At 43.8% G+C, this 17,936-nt stretch overlaps 1 protein-coding gene across 1 annotated transcript in view; it reads right to left on the reverse strand.

Annotated features, from left to right (window-relative positions):
* NMNAT2 (nicotinamide nucleotide adenylyltransferase 2) overlaps positions 1-13,219 on the reverse strand; it is an 86,673-nt gene extending 73,454 nt beyond the window's left edge. The window contains exon 1 of the mRNA XM_063134639.1: positions 13,077-13,219. Within this exon, the coding sequence (XP_062990709.1) occupies positions 13,077-13,161 (85 nt within the window). The 5' untranslated portion in view covers positions 13,162-13,219. The remainder of the gene's footprint in view (positions 1-13,076) is intronic.
* Between the last annotated feature and the right edge of the window lie 4,717 nt (positions 13,220-17,936).

Below are 17,936 nucleotides of genomic sequence, written 5' to 3' on the forward strand. Positions count from 1 at the left end.
GGTCCCAATCCAAACCAGGCCTTGCACGCGAGTTAATAAAAGAGACAAGCCTCAGCTACACAATTAGTGTAATGATGTATAATTTTTATAAAACTCTATTTCCAAACCTATTAATTGGATTTACCTCTTTTCCTACATTTACCTCTTACTTTAGTGACAAAAGCAAGTCTACATATTTGCCTTCCAAAAGTGTGTGCCCGTGTGTGTGTGTGTGTGTGTGTGTGTGTGTGTGACTAAGTTAAAGATCACTTATTAATCCATCAAAATTAATCTATTTTGATTATTTAGTTCACTTGAATTTGGATTTTCATTTTGCAGAGTTCAGATTTATTTATTGCTTTTAAACTGAACGTCTGCCCAGAATGTATTATACAGAGTCAGTCAGTGAAATTCCACAGTTATTCTCAGTGCTTGATGATTCATATAACAACAGAATAGCCCTGGCATAAGTAACACAGGCTTGTAAATAGCCACCCTAGGCCGGTGGTCTCCTGTGGCGAGAGAGTTGTTGCCAGGCGACCAAATAGCGAAGCTTTACAAGAAACTGGTTCTTTTTTTCCCTTTCTTTTTTAAATCACGGATGTCTAAGACTGCAATTCTATAGACACTTACCTAAAGTAAGTCCTACTGAACTTAGTGGGGGCTCATTTCTGAGCAGATATGCAATATAAGTTTGCGAGAGCAGGAAGGGTAGTAATTCTTGTTGTTGTTGTTGCCTAGTAAATGTTCTACTCTTATTTGCAAGTCTAAATGAATCCATCATCATATGGTTTGAAAGTACAGCAGACAATAAAACTTTTAGTAGTGTGAAGGGCAAGAATCTAAATTGTATTCACTTCTGCCTAGGTATAGATAGATTAGATTATATAGTTCGTTCCTTTTCATGATTTAAAAAAAATGTTCTAGGCTGTCCAGATAGTGTTTGAGATGTTTCAGTAGAATAAATTGCAATTTTCTTGTCCAATGCTAGACTACGGACTAGAGTCTTAAAACAGGTAAAATGATCCATTTCACTGGCCCAACTTCTCACTTAAAATATGACCCCTTGCAAGACTAGTTATCGATCAGGATCAGGACTTGTGTACACCAAGCAGGTGTTTTCTTTTGTCTGAGTTTGTATTCCAAGGAGAGGGGAGCCTGGTACGTAAAGCTGAATACTGCTACAGTTTGTGACCAGCTGGCCAAAACCGACCATTGTGAGCCCATTTTACAGATAGGAAGCTGAGCTACCTTGCTAACCACCATTTACAGAGATCGGAAGGTGGCCCTACATACTTGGAACACATTCTCCTCTCCCTTCACTTCATGTGTTTCAAGCTCAGGGCAAAATGTTCTCTTGGCTCAGAACTAATTGTTACAGCCTAGGCATGGCCCATACTGAGATCAGTGTGTAACAGGCAGCGGAGCCCAGACATCTTATTCCCTGACGGTCAGGTACTACCAGCCCAATCTGTGATATGATGCAATACCACCCACACACTGGCCAGAGCCAGAACTACAGCTCTTCAGTCTAGCCAGAACCATGTGACTTGTGGAGCCAATAGGGGCCTGGCTGGCTTCTTATAACTTCTGCTCCAAGCTGTGTTTCTCAACCTCAGCCATTTGTCAGACAGTCAGAGCACCAATACAGACGGCCTCACCTTCCTGCCTCTTTCCCTTTGGTTCACATTGGCCAGCTGGTACCTGACCATCATCTTCTGTGACCCTTGTTTGCCTGATCCAGTGCCACCCCATCCTCTGTTTCTGGCCCTTTTGATCCTCACCTGCATTGCCAGAATCAGAATCTGGGTTGCATCCAATGTTGCTTTTAACATGTCTCCGGTCATTTCAATGGGTCTACTCTAGTAGACTGGGGCCGTAGCTAGACCTAAGGTTTATCCCAGGATCATCCCAGGTTCGTCCCTGCCTGATGCCCTGTGTGGCACTTAGATGAACAGGTTTGACCCCAGGAGAATCCTGGGATAAACCTTAGGTCTAGCTACAGCCTAACATTGGATACAACCTCTAGCTGCATCCTGCCACAAAACTAGGCCCCAGGCCCAATACAATGGCCCTACTTTTTCTTTTCCTGCCCTCCTCCCCCCCAGTATAATGATGAGAAAAGTAGCTTGCATGACATTTCATTACTTTGCAAGTTTCCTCATCCCTGTTCTGCTTCGTGTCAGCTGTCTCCTTGTTTGGAGAAAATACCAATGTGATGATGTCATATCAATAGTTTGCATTTCTAACTATTACCTGGAGAGAAGGATGGCAAGAAGACAAGGGACTCCTTTAAACAAGTGATTTATTCCACACTCGTGATTGGCTACTCACTGATGTTTACAGGTCAATTACACAATGTTGTCAATGACCAGGAAGTCTCCCATGGTATCCCCTGGAAATCCTGGTATGAAAAGAACCACTGGTAATGGCTGGGGAAAAGTGGGTTCTTCCACCACTAGATGGTGCTGTTTCAATATAACTGAAGGGAGGGGAAGTATTCAGTTCAAAGCAGTGGTCACCTCTCTCTGCTGGTGTAATGCAGCCCATAACAATTGTGTCAAAGAACCAGGAAGAATAGCCCTGTGTAAGCAATGTAATTTCATGGACTCTGTGCTTTTGATGGCAGCCATAATTCTGGATTAGTATCTCATAAATTATTTGCATAATGAAAATAATTCTGAGGACCTGAGGTAGAAATTTTCATCCCATTGATGGAAGAATCAGGCTATCATGCAATTGTTACAATAGTCTCCTGAGTATGGAAAATAATAAGTCTTCCAATAAAAAGGCTTTCTTCAGATACGTGAATAGTAAAAGACAGAGGAAAGAAATGGTGGTTCAACTGCTTAATGAGGATGGCAAATTGATAACAGATGACAAAGAAAATATCAAACTACTCAATTCCTACTTTGGCTCAGCCTTCTCCCAAAAGCAGGTCTATGACCCCTCTGGCAAAAGTGAAGCACAAGTTGTGGGGGCAGGATTGCAGTTTGAGATTGATAAACTAATGGTCAAGGAACACCTAATTTCTTTAAATGAGTTCAGATCTCCAGGGCCCGATGAACTGCATCCTACAGTAATAAAGGAGCTAGCAGAAGAATTCTCAGTGTCGATTATCTTTGCGAAATCATGGAAGATGGGTGAGGTGCCGGACAACTGGAGGAGGGCTAACGGAGTCCCTATTTTCAAAAAGGGCAAAAAGGAGGAACCTGAGAACTACAGACCAGTCAGTCTGACAGCCATCCCTGGGAAAATTTTGGAGCAGATTGTAAAGAAGTCAATCTGTAAGCACCTTGAAAACAATGCAGTGATTACTAGAAGTCAACATGGATTTGTCAAGAACAAATCCTGTCAGACTAATCTGATCTCAGTTTTTGATTGGCTAACCTCCCTTGTGGACTGTGAGAATGCTGTGGACATAATATATCTTGACTTCAGCAAAGCTTTTGACAAAGTGCCCCATGATATTCCGTTTAACAAACTAGCTAAAAGTGTGCTAGATGGAACAACTATTAGGTGGATTAACAGCTGGCTACAGAATCAAAGAGTGCTTATCAATGGTACTTTCTCAAACTGGGGGGAGGTAACGAGTGGGGTACTGCAGGGCTCAGTCCTGGGCCCAGTGCTCTTCACTTTTATTAATGGTTTGGACTTGATGGCCTTATAGGCCCCTTCCAACTCTACTATTCTATGATTCTATGATTCTAAGACAGGAACATGAATGGGATCTTAGGTTACAGCCCCCCCCCAAAAAAATTGACTATTTCTGTCATCTTGGTTTTAACCAATTTTGAAGAGAGAAACTGTCAAAAGAAAAAAGAAAGGGCAATTCAGCTATCATTTCAAGCCCAAGATTCCAAAATTGGGTCTGGATTGTGTGCATATTTATCACGGGGCAACTGCAATAGACCTAAGACCATGTTTGGGATAATTCCAGATCTAAGGGTATTTCACTCTTGTTCGCTCCACACTTGATGGATGCAACATCCGGCGAGGACCAGCAAATGTGAATGAGCAACACTAGAGTAACACCACCCAGAGAGCTTTCACCCCTTTAACCACCATGCTTTTCAATGGAGTCATAATCCAGGGCATCTCTGAGGAGGGACATTAAACTCTGTACTCTGTATACACAGCACCTTCTTTACCACAGGAGGTGCTTAGCATACAGGGGGTCCTGGGTTCTAGGATCTTCAGTCTGTATCTCAGGTCAGAGTGCTGAGAAAGACATCTGCCTGAGACTTTAGGGAGCTGTTACCAGTCAGAATCGACAGTACTAGGCTAGAAGGATTGATGGTCTTATTCAAGATAAGGCAGGTTCATATTTTTAATTTACATTCCAACTTTTGACCCAAGCAGGCCCTTGCGATGGCTCACAACCATACATCATACAACTGATTAAAACCATTTTTTTCAACCACAGTAATCAATATAAGAAAAGAGAACAAGTGAACTGGTATCACCACAGAGAACAGCTCATATATTGATTACAAACTGTGAGTCATTCAGCAACTGCAGCCATCAAGGGCTGGTTTGGAAATGCACACTCATCGCTTGATTCCTGTATCATCAAGTGATGACTAATGTACATGAATACGCCATCACAGATCTAATACCCCAGATGGAACATTTATTTCTCTGGCTCTGGCCTCAAATACAGCACCTCCCAATGCAGCCAGTTGATTCAGCTGCTAGTCACTAAGGCTGCAATCCTATGCTGTCTGGGGAATGATGCAAATTGTAGGACTGTTTCTCTCTAAACATGCATAGGTTTGTGCTCTAAGTGTAGTGCAGCCTTCCCCAATATGGCACTGCTCTGATGTTTGGGACTACAACTTCCATCACCCCAGCCAGCATGGCCAATGATCAGGGGTGTTGGGAACTGTAGTTCAAACAACTGGAGAGTACCCCATTGGAGAAAGCTGGTGTAGAGTAGGGTGACCATATGAAAACGAGGACAGGGCTCCTGTTTCTTTAACAGTTGCATAGAAAAGGGAATTTCAGCAGGTGTCATTTGTATATATGGAGAACCTGGTGAAATTCCCTCTTCATCACAGCAGTTAAAGCTGCAGGAGCTATACTAGAGTGGCCAGATATTGGACACCTGCAGCTTTAAATGTTGTGATGAAGAGGAAATTTCACCAGGTTCCCCATATATACAAATGACACCTGCAGCAATTCCCTTTTCAATACAACTGTTAAAGATACAGGAGCCCTGTCCTCCTTTTCATATGGTCACCCTAGTGTAGAGAAATCACACCCTGTAGTGTAGTAATTTATTCATTTAAACAGATTTACATCCCACCCTTCTGTTGTAGGGGTATACATCTGCTTAAATAAATATTCCAGCAGGCTGCCACAGGAGGAGATAGGAAGCCGGGCGATCCCATCAGGTCTGCTAAAATACCAGCTCAATTGGGCTCCTCTTCTCTCTGAACTATTTACAGCTGGTCATTACACGTTGTAACCAATGTTAATCCTACTTAGAGCAGACTCATTGAAATGAATGGGACATGGGACTTATGTTATTGGATACAACCCTATAAGAACTACTACTTAACATCAAGAATTGGTGCCTGAGTTTGCTTATTTCTTCTTCCCTCACCCTCCCTTTTTCCTTTTGTACATTGATGTACATTGATGGTGCTATATAAATAAATAATAATAATAATAATAATAATAATAATAATAATAATAATAATAATAATTGTATGGTGCCTTAGGTTGTAAGTCTGTAGGCAGGGACTCTCTTATTTTTACTGATCATATGTAAGCCACCCTGAGAGATGTTTTGGCTGAAAACAGGATTAAAAATGCTTTAAATAAATAATAAAACAGAGAAAGCAATTGATGAATGTGAATGTGTGAATCAGCCAGAATCAAGTGATGTACATGAATGTGTGAACAAGCCCTTAATGTCATAGTATTGCAGCATGTGACTAAATCATTCTGCTGTTAGAAGTGGATTCTACAGAATTGTAAAAACCTAAATTACTTTGATAAGTACTTAATGAAAGAATACTGGATGCAACAGCTGGAGAACAGGCCAGTGTTTCAAGTTAATTAATTTCATCTCCAATTTCTCCTGCAGTAGCAAAATGACATGGCATTGCGATCAACCCCATTATAAGGTGGAAGGATTATTCAATTTTTAATATCTTATGGCATTTTGCCAATGTTGTCACTGTTTTGGCAACAGCACGGAGCAGGTCATCCAGTCTCTGTTGACAGTGTTAACACATTTTTGTCCTTGGTAATTATTAAATTGTCACAATATGCTTTGAATAGGCCTTTGATACAGATGGAGTGTCTGCCATAATTGTTGGGCAAGTGTTTGAAAGCCATTATTTTATTAGTTTAATGTTCAAAATACTTTTTTTTTAAAAAAGCCCCAAAACATCATAGATCCAGTTTTCCGAGATTAGAGATATTGTGAATCTTTTAATTCAGTAATGTATAAGGAGCAAGAGAGGCATCTGTCCTTGAGGGGCAGGCAGGGATGCAGAATGAGCAGAAATCATGTCACCTGTTGACAGTTACTAAAATAACATTAACAATGTTTATGTTCTCTTGCTTAAGGGCTTAGAGAGAATAGCAGGCTAGGGAGAGTGGCACCACTGCAGCTTCTCATTGCCCCATACGTTCAGCCTAACACAGTAAAGCCCATTCAGCCATCAAGAACTGCTGATGAGGGAGAGAAAAATCAGAGGCATGTGACACAGAACAGAAGCAGCCAATCGCTTTATTGCAGAGTAGCTTCTGAACAGGAACAATCTAATTTAGCAGCAGTACCACCAAACTTCCATTATCTCTCCCTTTTTCTAATATATATACATATATATATATGTGAGGCAGTGTGGTGTAGTGGCTAAGGTGTTGGACTGGGAGTTGGGAGATCTGGGTTCTAGTCCCCACTCGGCCATGGAAACCCATTGGGTGACTCTGGGCCAGTCACAGACTCTCAGCCCAACCCACCTCACAGGGTTGTTGTTGTGAGGATAAAATGGAGAGGAGGAGCATTATGTACGCTGCCTTGGGTTCCTTGGAGGAAAAAAGGTCGGATATAAATGAAATAAATAAATAAAAATAAATTTATATATTTGGAAATTTGCTTTAGATGTTGAAAAGGGGAGGAGCTCAATTTGTTTTCAATTGAGGAATTTGCTCCTCCTCTCATGGCCCTTATGCAGGCCCAGGGTATTTTGTAGATGGGGGGGTTAAATTGAAATAATAATAATAATAATAATAATAATAATAATAATAATAATAGATTATATAAATTTCCATTAATGCAATGGACCAATTGTTACATAACTAATATTAATAACAAATTCATAAAAACATAACTATACCCACACCCACCCACACTACCCTTTACAACCAGGTGTTTCACCTTTGTTTCCTTTTAAAAAGCTAACTTCTCTCAATATCTCGGGTCAACAAAACAACGACAGAACAAGACAGTACAAACATCTCATATTCAATGTGTGTATCAGACCTATTTAATCTGGCAGCCACTTCATGTGGGCATATTTGCATAGCCATATAATTTCACTATATATATAACTAACATTTGAGCAACACTTCCAGAAGTTCAGGGCACTCTGTATATATTGCATAGTTGTAAACCCTAAAGCAGGGGTTGGGGAACCTCAGGTTCCCCCCCCCCCCGGGTTCCTCTCTCTTCTCCAACCCTACCCCCTTTCCCTCACCCACCAATCATTTGGTTATTTCCTGGCTTTTGGACAGGTCCCCCCCCCCCATTTTAAAAGGTTGAGATGCCTCTCGTAAGTCTTGTTAACTGGCAGTAAGAGCTTTCAGCCGCAATGGCCCCATTCAGACAACACGCTAAACCATGCTGCTTAACCACAAAATGGTTCCATTAACCATTTTGTGGTTAAGCAGCATGGTTTAGCGTGTTGTCTGAACGGGTCCAATATGTTGCAGGGAGGTTGTACTATTGGCCTCACTCCTTTTGCTTTCAGCCCGCCACCATTGGAATGCAGCCCCCAAAACTGAAGCCGGCCCCCAGTCTAAAAGAGGTTCCTCACTCCTGCCCTTCAACAAGGTACCTGTAAGGTAAGTTGGTATTATTATCCCTCATATTGCATATTCTGCCTTCTATTATTAGTATTATTGGCATTATTTATATTGCACCAGAAGTGTTCACTGCACTTTACCAAGAAACATAAGCAACAACAACAAAAAAAAGCTGTCCCAAGGGGCCATCTGAATACTGATGATAGTAGAAACAATGTAAGGGGGAAGGGAAGAGAAAGACAAGCGTAACAAGGTATATTTACACGGAGTGATGGTAATTTTGTTGTTATTATTATTGGAAAAAGGAAGGAAAGGAACCTCTTGTGTAAGCACTGAGTCATTACTGACTCTTGGAGGGACACCAGCTTTCGCTGACATTTTCTTGGCAGGCCTTATAGAGGGGTGGTTTGCCATTGCCTTCCCTGGCCATGATTACCTTTCCCCCAGCTAACTGGGTAGTTTCCCCCATCTAACTGCCTATATGTTTCCGCGCCCAATTCAAGGTGCTGGTTTTAACCTATAAAGCCCTACATGGCTTGGGACCGCAATACCTGATGGAACGCTTCTCCCGACATGAACCTACCCATACACTGCGCTCAACATCTAAGGTCTTCCTCCAAGTTCCTACTCCGAGGGAAGCTCGGAGGATGGCAACAAGGGAGAGGGCCTTTTCGGTGGTTGCCCCCCGATTGTGGAATGATCTCCCCGATGAGGCTCGCCTGGCACCAACATTGTTATCTTTTCGGCGCCAGGTCAAGACTTTTCTCTTCTCCCAGGCATTTTAACAGCATTTAACAACGTTAAGTTTGTTTTTAATGGACCCTAGAATTGTTGTTTTTAAATTGATCGTTGTTTTTATACTGTTTTTTATGTTTTTGATGGTTTTAAAATTTTGTATACTTTTAATGTTTACCATTTTTAATTGTTGTAAACCGTTCAGAGAGCTTCGGCTGTGGGGCGGTATATAAATGTAATATTTATACTAATTTTACCGACCTCGGGAGGATGGAAGGCTGAGTTGACCTGAGCCGGCTGCTGGAAACCAGCTTCTGCTGGGATTGAACTCAGGCTGTGGGGAGAGTTTCAGCTGCAGAAACTGCTGCTTTACCACTCTGCGCCACACGAGGCTTTATTATTATTATTGGATGATTATTATTATTATTATTATTATTATTATTATTATTGGAGCCACAGTAAACTAAGGATTCTGTAATGTTGAATGGCAATCGGTGGGTGGGCTGTTATTTCCTTAATAAAATCGAAAGGATTTTGCCAATCTTCCTGAATTAATAATAATAATAATAATAATAATAATAATAATAATTAGCATTACTAGTATTTATATCTACCACTTAATATAATAAAATCTCTAAGCAGTTCATAAGTTCACAATGAATGGGTGATTTCTTTGCTTGGTTTGCTGCCTCCCCCTGCCCAAATAAAGAGTGGTGAAATATAGGGTCAGAGGTTTGTATATCTGCTACATTTCAGTTTACAACATCATGGCTCACCTCAGCTCCCAACAAATTACAATAGCCTGGAAAATCATAAGTTATAATCAGCTTCCAATGTAAAACACACATAATGACTGTGTGTCTGACAGGATGCAATATCACTTTGAACAAAACCATAATACTAGCAATCAAACCCCAAGGAATTTAAAACCTCAACAAGATTATTAGATCTACTTTCTGCTATGTTGCATCTTGTGGGGTTTTGTTTTACAAGCTTGATGGAAGTGTTTGCTTACTATGTGGATTTAAAACAGAATCTCAAGCTTGATGGTGAATCAGGCATCCAAAAATTTTAAGAGAAAGAATGAGGAAAACCTGGCAAGCCAGCCAAAAGGGGAGAGCAGGGGAAGCATCTCGGCCTAGGAAAAAGTGAAACAAATTGTAGGAGTAAGTGGGAGCTAATATTGGCCCAGGACACATGAAGAGAGAGCAGGTAGAATGAGTGGGAATGGAATACCTTGGCTTTCATTTTGATCGATCTATCTAGACAAGATTTGAACAGGATTTTGCATCTCAGTTTTCTTAGCCACTGTTACACTGCCTCTCCATTTCTAGCACCGTCTGATCTTCAAAGGCAATTCCAGCACAGTCCTGAATTATTTGGGAAGCATTTCATGGCAGGAGCACTTACTTGCTCATATCAATAAGAAAAACCTGGGTTGAGGGGTCTGTGTTGTGTTTGCAGGAATCACTTCTGAAGACAAATTCTACAGGATTTGGAGCAAGGGGGGGGAAATCTGTGTGGAAAACACAGGCCTTGTGGTCTATTGCACTGTACAAGATATCTGGCCAGGGTTCCCCCATCCTTGCTGACACATGGGAAATGAAAGGGCTCTGCAGACAGGATGTTCTCTCACTTCCTAGGATGCAGAGACTGGCATTTCACAGTGGTGCCATGTGCTCTTAAAAAAAAAAAACACCTCTATGCAGATCTGAAAACCTTTATGAATTTTGCATCAAATGAGAGAAAATGGAAATCAGAGCATCTGTAGGTACAGCAGGCACCTGGCAGGGGGGAAATGACTTCCTGGTTCTCATTATGCTCTATTGTGCAATCAGCAAATATATTGTTACAGTCATTCAGATTTATTTCATGTATAACAATATTAGCATATATATATATATATATATATATATATATATATACACCAAACTAAAATCCTCCTTTCTGTGAGCAGTTGCCCTTTTCAAAGCTCCTTTCAGTGTTGGCAAAACTCCTATTGACTACAGGAGGGATCATTGACAGCTCCCAGTGTTGAAAATATACAACCAGGAGACACACACACCCCTTGTTAAAGCAGGGCAGGGGGAGGAGGAACAGAGTAGCCTTCTAGAGCAGACACAAATCAATTTTTTTACATCCCAACAAGGCACATTATTCTACGCATTTCTCTTTCCTGTGAATTAGTGAAGAATTTCTTCCTCCGGCTGTGTTTAATCATTCCAGTGAAATCCAGCCCATGGGCAGCTTTTCTCAGAATCAAACTGTATTTAGAAACCAAGTGAAAACAGAGGAGAATGATAATTCGCCCACAGTTCTATCCTCTGCTTGTCTCTGCTGCATTTATAGGCACACAATTTGTTTTCTCCCCCACTTGATCTTAGCCAAAAGGCCAAGAAGTGATTTGTTTTCTAAGTAGTAAGTTGTATTTACCATTTTCTTTTTCCTGTTTTCATTTTTTGGTTTCACAGATTTCTCAATGAACTAGCTGTTTAGTTTAAGTGTCAAGTACAGTCGCATATCATCATGATTTACTATTACCAAGGCTAGTTAATCAAAACAACAGCCTCTCTAGACTCACAGTGAAAGGAAGGAGCCAAGCGGTTTCTATTCTTAACCGTGAAGCAATTTCAGCACTTAGAGTTGTGGACAGCAAACGGCCCTTAACTCTCCTGCCAATGCAATGAATACAATAGCCATCAAAAAATCCATTATTTCATACAGACCCCAGAGAGAGAGAAAGAGATGGAAGATTACATTCACATGGGTAGCTACCAGCTGGTGGTTCTATACTCACTAGCAGGGGTTAGATTCACCACACCACATGCACAAAAAGGCCTTTTAAAACAGTGGGGGAAATACCACTTTACCATGCTTTACCCCCAAACTGTATATAAAAGTGTGATGACTAATAATGTTGTTGTCATCCCCCCACAAAACACAAGCAGCCAGGACTGAGAACATTATGTGGGATGCATACACAAACACGCAACCTCATCACAGTGACATCTACCCACAGCTGCCGCTCCAGCCTAATCAGGCAACAAGACCAGAGGAAGCCCTTGAAGCGAAACTGCCTCTTGGGCTTATGACTCAAAATGTCAGGTAGCCACGCCCATCACACCTCCTAGTTCCACACCAGCTCTGAAAGGCCCTCTCTCCCCATCAAAAATCCAGTTCAATACACTTCGCATGATACCATATACAAGAGCGGCCACACATGACAGAGGTTTTCAGAGGCACACGCCGAAGACGGCGAGTGTATTATGCAAGGATGCAAAGTCTGAGCCCAACAAATACGTGTTTGCAAACGCACACACCACAGAGGCACACTTTCTGGGGAGCAAGGATTGGCTGTCACTCCCTGCTGAGTGTGCACTCAATGGGGTTTTGTGCCATGTGAAAAATGGCATTATCCACTAGGGGCGTGTGGAGGTTGATTAAAGGCATTAGCCCCACTATAGGAGGTACCCAGATCAGCCCCAGCAGGAAGGGGTGGCGTGGCTGAAGCTTTTCGTGTTCCTGCCTTTTCTTTCACTGTCTATTCCCTATTCCCGGCCAGTGTCTAGGCAGGGCGGCTGACATTTCTCCAAGGAGAAGAGTTCCCCCATCCTCCTTTGCTGACACCAGCCGCCCTCCCTTAGCTATCAGACAACCTCGCACCCATTCTTCTGCCAGCATCTCCTTCAACCCCCCTCCACGCCGTCCCGTCCCCCTAAGTCAGCTCATCCCCCCACGAGCTGCTCCCCAGCCCACCAATCTTCCTTCAAAAGAATCCACCAATCCACCACTCCTCACGCCCTTTCCTTAGGGAGCTCCTTCAGGATCTTTTCTGAATGGCCCCGGTCGTCGTCCTCCCCCACCCCCCACCCCCACCCCCGCGCCCTACCCTGACGCCACGACTAAATGCTCCCCGTCCAGGCCTCCTCCCACCCCAGGAAAGGTCGCCGAACCCTTTCCGAAGTCGGATCAATGCTGCCCCTGGGATGGCAGCACCGCACCGCGCAATACGCTTGGGACTCCAGCAGCAATCCCTTCTCTGGCTCTGCAGCAATCTAGCCCTTGAAGACCTTCCCCTCCCCGCCAACCAACCCGCCTCCCCCCGCCCTCCCCGGTCTCTCCGCTCCAGGTCTGTGGTCCTAAAAGCCAGTCGTCCCAGTCTAACCAGTCTCGACCCTAACGGACCAGCCCCAGCAGACGTCATCGCACCGGAGAAGAAGAAAAACACCTCCATCCGCGCGCGCGCTCGCGCGCCCCGGCCGCCAGGCAGCCTCGGAGCCGGGGGTGGGGTGGGGCGGAGCGGGGTGGGGCGGACTCACCGAACATCTGAATGTGGCCCTTGGTGATGGGGTTGAAGCTGCCGCAAGCCAGCAGGATAACGTGGGTCTTGGTCGTCTCGGTCATGGTGCTGGCTGGGTTTGGCGCTCCGTCGCCTGCTCCCTCCGGAATCTCTCCCGCTCGCTCGCTCTCCCTTCTTCTTCTTCTTCTTCTTCTTGTGTGTGTGTGTGTGGATGTGCGCGTCTCTCAATGTGTCTGCAAAGGGAGGGGAGGCGATGCGCGCCCAGACGCAAGCCGCGTCACTCCCCGCTCCCCTTAACGCTTTCAGCGCCGGGCGGCGGTGGCTGGAAACAGGGCGGGGAGAGCGGGCCTGAGTCCTCTTAGGCCATAGCTAGGCCTAAGGTTTAGCCAGGGCCAGACTATTTTGCACAAGGTGAGCTACTTTCACCAGCACCACACCACACCCCCCAAAAATGCCAACTTTGATTTTTAAGAACAGATGTTTCCTGGGGAAAAAATAAGAAGCACAAAACTTGAAACTGCTAAATTTATTTTAAAGTGCAAGAAATACGTCATGCCAATTATAACAAACAAATTGGAAAGGAACGTCTCTGGGTCTAAAATGCATTATTTAATAGGAATATCACCTCCAAATCATCCCCCACAACTCACACACATGCGCGCACACACACTCAGCATCACTCACTCCAAACAAACACACGCATGAACACATGTATGCACTCAAAGACCCCATGCACCCCCTTCACCCATACATTCTCTCTCTTCCGGATGCGTTCCGAAAGTCCGAATGTGGAGCCACCCCACCACCACCCCAGCGTCCCTGACTTCGTTTTGGCCGGGCGGGCGCAGGGTGCCATCTTGCCTGCCCAGGCCCAGCTGAATCCTCGGGCCGGGCCGGCTCACAGCCAACGCGCATGAGTGCTGCACTGCGCCCGGCGCCCCTCTTAGCTTGGTGCTCTAAGCAGCCACCTGAGTGGCCTCTATGGTAGCACCAGCCCTGGGTTTATCCCTGGATCATCCAGGGGTCAAACCTGTTCATTTAGGTGACACACAGGGGATCCAGTGCTCAGGCAGGGGCGAACCCTGGATAATCCCAGGATAAAACTTAGGTCTAGCTGTGGCCTTAATCCGAACCAGAGCTCTGGGGAATGTCTGGCTAAAGCCGGCCCTAACGTAGGCCGCAATCCTATGCATGTTTAGACAATTAAAGCCCCACAACTCCCAGCACTCCCCCATCCTGGAATGCTGGGTGTAGTAGGATCTTCCTCTGTCTAAATATGCATAGGACTGTGCCTTTAGTCGCTAATATTTATCAATGGCCATATAATGTCCGTGTATATCTCAGAAGGAGGTAGAGCTGGAACCCCTGGTAGATCTCTGAATGATTTGCAGATCTGCCAGGATTTCTTCATCCCAATTCTGATTTGACCTCAGCAGCAACTAAATGAACCCCATCCCCCCTTCATTTCAAGTGCTGACATGAAGAAGGCTTGTGGGGTAACCAGGAGTGGATTTTTTGTGTGGAAGGACTGGGAACTCCCTGGGCTTCAAAGCCTTGGGTTCAGAATTGATTTGGAGAGCTCAAAAGCTGGCACAGTTTTTGTGGTCTTTGAGTTGGCCTAAAAGGAGTATTACAATATGTGGTCTTTGGGATTTTTCTTATAGCCAACATGGCGGCTTTTGATTTTTGTTCATTCTAAGTATGTCTTCTGTGCCAGGCTCCATTGGATTTTGAGGTCCTAGTAAAAACTGATCCCATAAGACTAAAATCTGTCCACCCCTACTAGGACAGAGAATCAACAAATCCTATATAAGTTTACTTAGAAGAAATTTCTCCTGAGTTCAGTGAGGTTTATTCCTAAATAACCTATTTGGGGGATAAGTTTCAGCACCTTGGATAGCTCCTTTATAGTTTTGGCTGGTTCTAACTGTAACCCAGAATGGATTCACATCCCAGTCCCTTTACCTTTTGTGTCAAGCCTTTTCAAATGAAACCCCAAGGGAAGGGTCAGTCTCCTAACTGAACTTTGGGAACCTATCTTTTTCCTTTTGCCCTGGAGAGCAGGGTAAAAATGCCTTAAAGAATAAATGTCCCTCGTACCAATGTGATGGATGCCACCTCTTGTTCTTCCTTCTGACCCTAGTTCAGAACCCAACTTTTCTCTGAAGCCTTTGCGCTCCATCACACCAGTGTTTTATCGCACTCTCATCCTGCCTGGTTCGCCATTTTGAAATGCAATACCCACATGATGTCCTGCCTGTCCTGCAGTCACTTCTCTTCCCCTCCATTTTCTGTCTTTTTTCTAAGGTGGGGAAAGTTCGAATTATTTTCTCCACATGAAATAAAAGCACCCTTCCATCCCTGGGTATTGCCATCCTCGCATTATGTTGCTTTTGTTGGCTGCGGTCCTGCTGACGAAAGAGGAAGGTGGGGCAGATCTCCTCCAGCTTGCTGAGTCTGTGGTTCAAATGAATAGACTTGTGTTGAGCTGCTTGAATGGACTTTTGCTGCTCCAACCCCCCCCCCCTTGTTGCCCGCAGAAACGGCACCTGACAACCAATGAACTGGAGGGGGAAAAAGAAGAGGCAGGGTGGGGTGGGCACAATAGCAGGAGAGCAAACAAGTCAAAAAAGTTCACTGATACAGCAGCAATCATGAAAGGGACCAGCGCTTGCCACGCTAATGAAATGGAGGTCAAAAGCACGGGTGCATAACAGAAAAAAAGTAGGTGTGATGGAGCTCCTTGGCTCAACCCTTTCAATCAGAGTTTGCACGCGAAACAAAGCCTAATTACATGTAAGGGTATTTATTTGCACTAATTCTTTTTTTAAGGCAGGGTGGAGAGATGGAGTGGGGTAGGGAGGGAAGTGAGGAAGACCTCTCTAACTGGACTTCCCCTTCCCCCTTCCACAGGGCTATCTACGACCAGCTACCCTTTGGGTAGGATCCAAAAGGGTGGCTTTTCAAACATAGCAGTATCGTTTCTTGTGATTTTTATTAATATATTTTGATGTTATTTATAAACCACCTTGGAAGGATTTGTATGCTGAAAGACATTATTTATTTATATGAATAAAGTATCATATATTGTAACAAATACATAAATTAATAATAAAAAAGCACCATTAGGGAGAGTGAGGTCGTCACCTCAGGCGGCTGACTTGGGGTGTCATGAAAGGGCAGCAAACGGCTGCTTAAATTATTCTTGTATTTTTACTGTCAGGCACTTGTGGGGTCTACTGCTTCAGGTGCCAAAAGAATGTGACCAGTCTCATACTATGCACTTTGACTTGGGGGCGGGCGGGCGCCATTTCTTGTTTCACCTCAAGGAGCGAAATGTCTTGGACTGGCACCAATTGTCGTTCCTCAGCGCTAAAGACAGATGCCAAGCTCTTTAGGGCAGAGGCCTGTGTTTTACTTATATGACTCTATAAAAACTATGATGATAGTGTGGAAATAAATGGGCAGTTATTTCCCTTCCACAAGACAAAAAAGCATTCCCCCAAAAAGCCTTCTCAGAGTAAAATCTCGAAGGCAGTCAGCAATCATTGAGCTCCATCTGATGAGCGTTTTATTGCACGCTTGTTACCGGGTGCTCCGTCACATGACGTAGTCTGCCTCCTGCAGGCCTTCCGCCCCTTCTGGCCTTCCTCGCGCGACAAAAAAGCCTTCATTACGTCCAATATTTTTTTAAACTCGGAATCGCTGCTCTCTCCTGCTGTGTGCAGGAGAAGCAGCGCCATTAGAGCAGCGCACTCGATGGGCCTCGTGCTCGTTCTGTACTTCCTCTTTTGAAAGAGGAAGTAACTGAGGAACGAAAACACGGGCGGAGAAGTGAAGGTAGGGAGCGTGTTTCCCCCTGGTGTGATGGAGCTTTTTGTATGCCAATGTAGAATAAACACACACACACACCATTTTAATAGAAAAATATATATGTCTTCCGAACCATCTGCTGTATGAAGCTCTCTCAATCACAGCAGGAGAATAACTTGTCATGCAAATCTCACTTTAGCACTGGTTGGTATTTTTAAAGCAAGAATTGGTCTCTTCCTAGAAAGATTTCCAAGTATAAACACGGCCATGCTCACACTGTAAGAACCTCCAACTCTCCCTCTTATCTTAGTATGGCTTTCTCTTTTCTTCATTGGGTTTTTGTTTTTTGTTTAATTTCAGAGCTTTTCATCCCTGATAATAATAATAATAATAAAAATCTGCGTGGAGCTATTGATGTCTTTCCCTTTTATGGTTCTCATTCCAAATCAGCAAAATCCCTTTCGCTTGCTTGAAAAGGCTGAGAGGTTTTTGGTTTTACTTTCAGAAAGTTATTTGATAAGCTTCTTTTCAGCTAAACGGCCAGACAGATCAATGTCATAAAATGCCACTCGCAACAAAGGCTTCTTGCAGTTGCAGGAAACGGAAGTCAAGAACCATTTGCCCAGTCAAGAAAGCATTATTAATCCCTCGAGATTGCATCATGGAGAGTTTAATATAAAATTTTGAAACTTCGAAAAAGTTGAAAGCTTGAGCTTTGGGCAGATTGTCAAGGAAGAAGAGAGAGGGAGGAGGCAAAGGGAGGTTAATGCATATACCCCACACTGTGCATGTAATGTAACATGTGACACAGTGTGGGTATGCACGTGTAATAATGCTTACTCTTTTGAGTGCTGGGCCAATGAAAGGACAGCGGGAAAGTGGCTGAAGAAAAGTCTGTTGGAGGAGAAAAAGAAGCTGAGGAGAAAGAGCTGAAAGGACACCATAGGGAAAAGAGAGAATAAAACAAAAGACGAAACAGCTAGACAGCACACCAGAAGTTGACATGAAGCAAAAAGAATCAACAGAATGGAAGAAACTTGGGGTTTCTTTTTTACTTTAATTTTTA

Source organism: Elgaria multicarinata, chromosome 1 (assembly GCF_023053635.1).
Source record: "Elgaria multicarinata webbii isolate HBS135686 ecotype San Diego chromosome 1, rElgMul1.1.pri, whole genome shotgun sequence".
NCBI classification, from domain to species: Eukaryota; Metazoa; Chordata; class Lepidosauria; order Squamata; family Anguidae; genus Elgaria; species Elgaria multicarinata.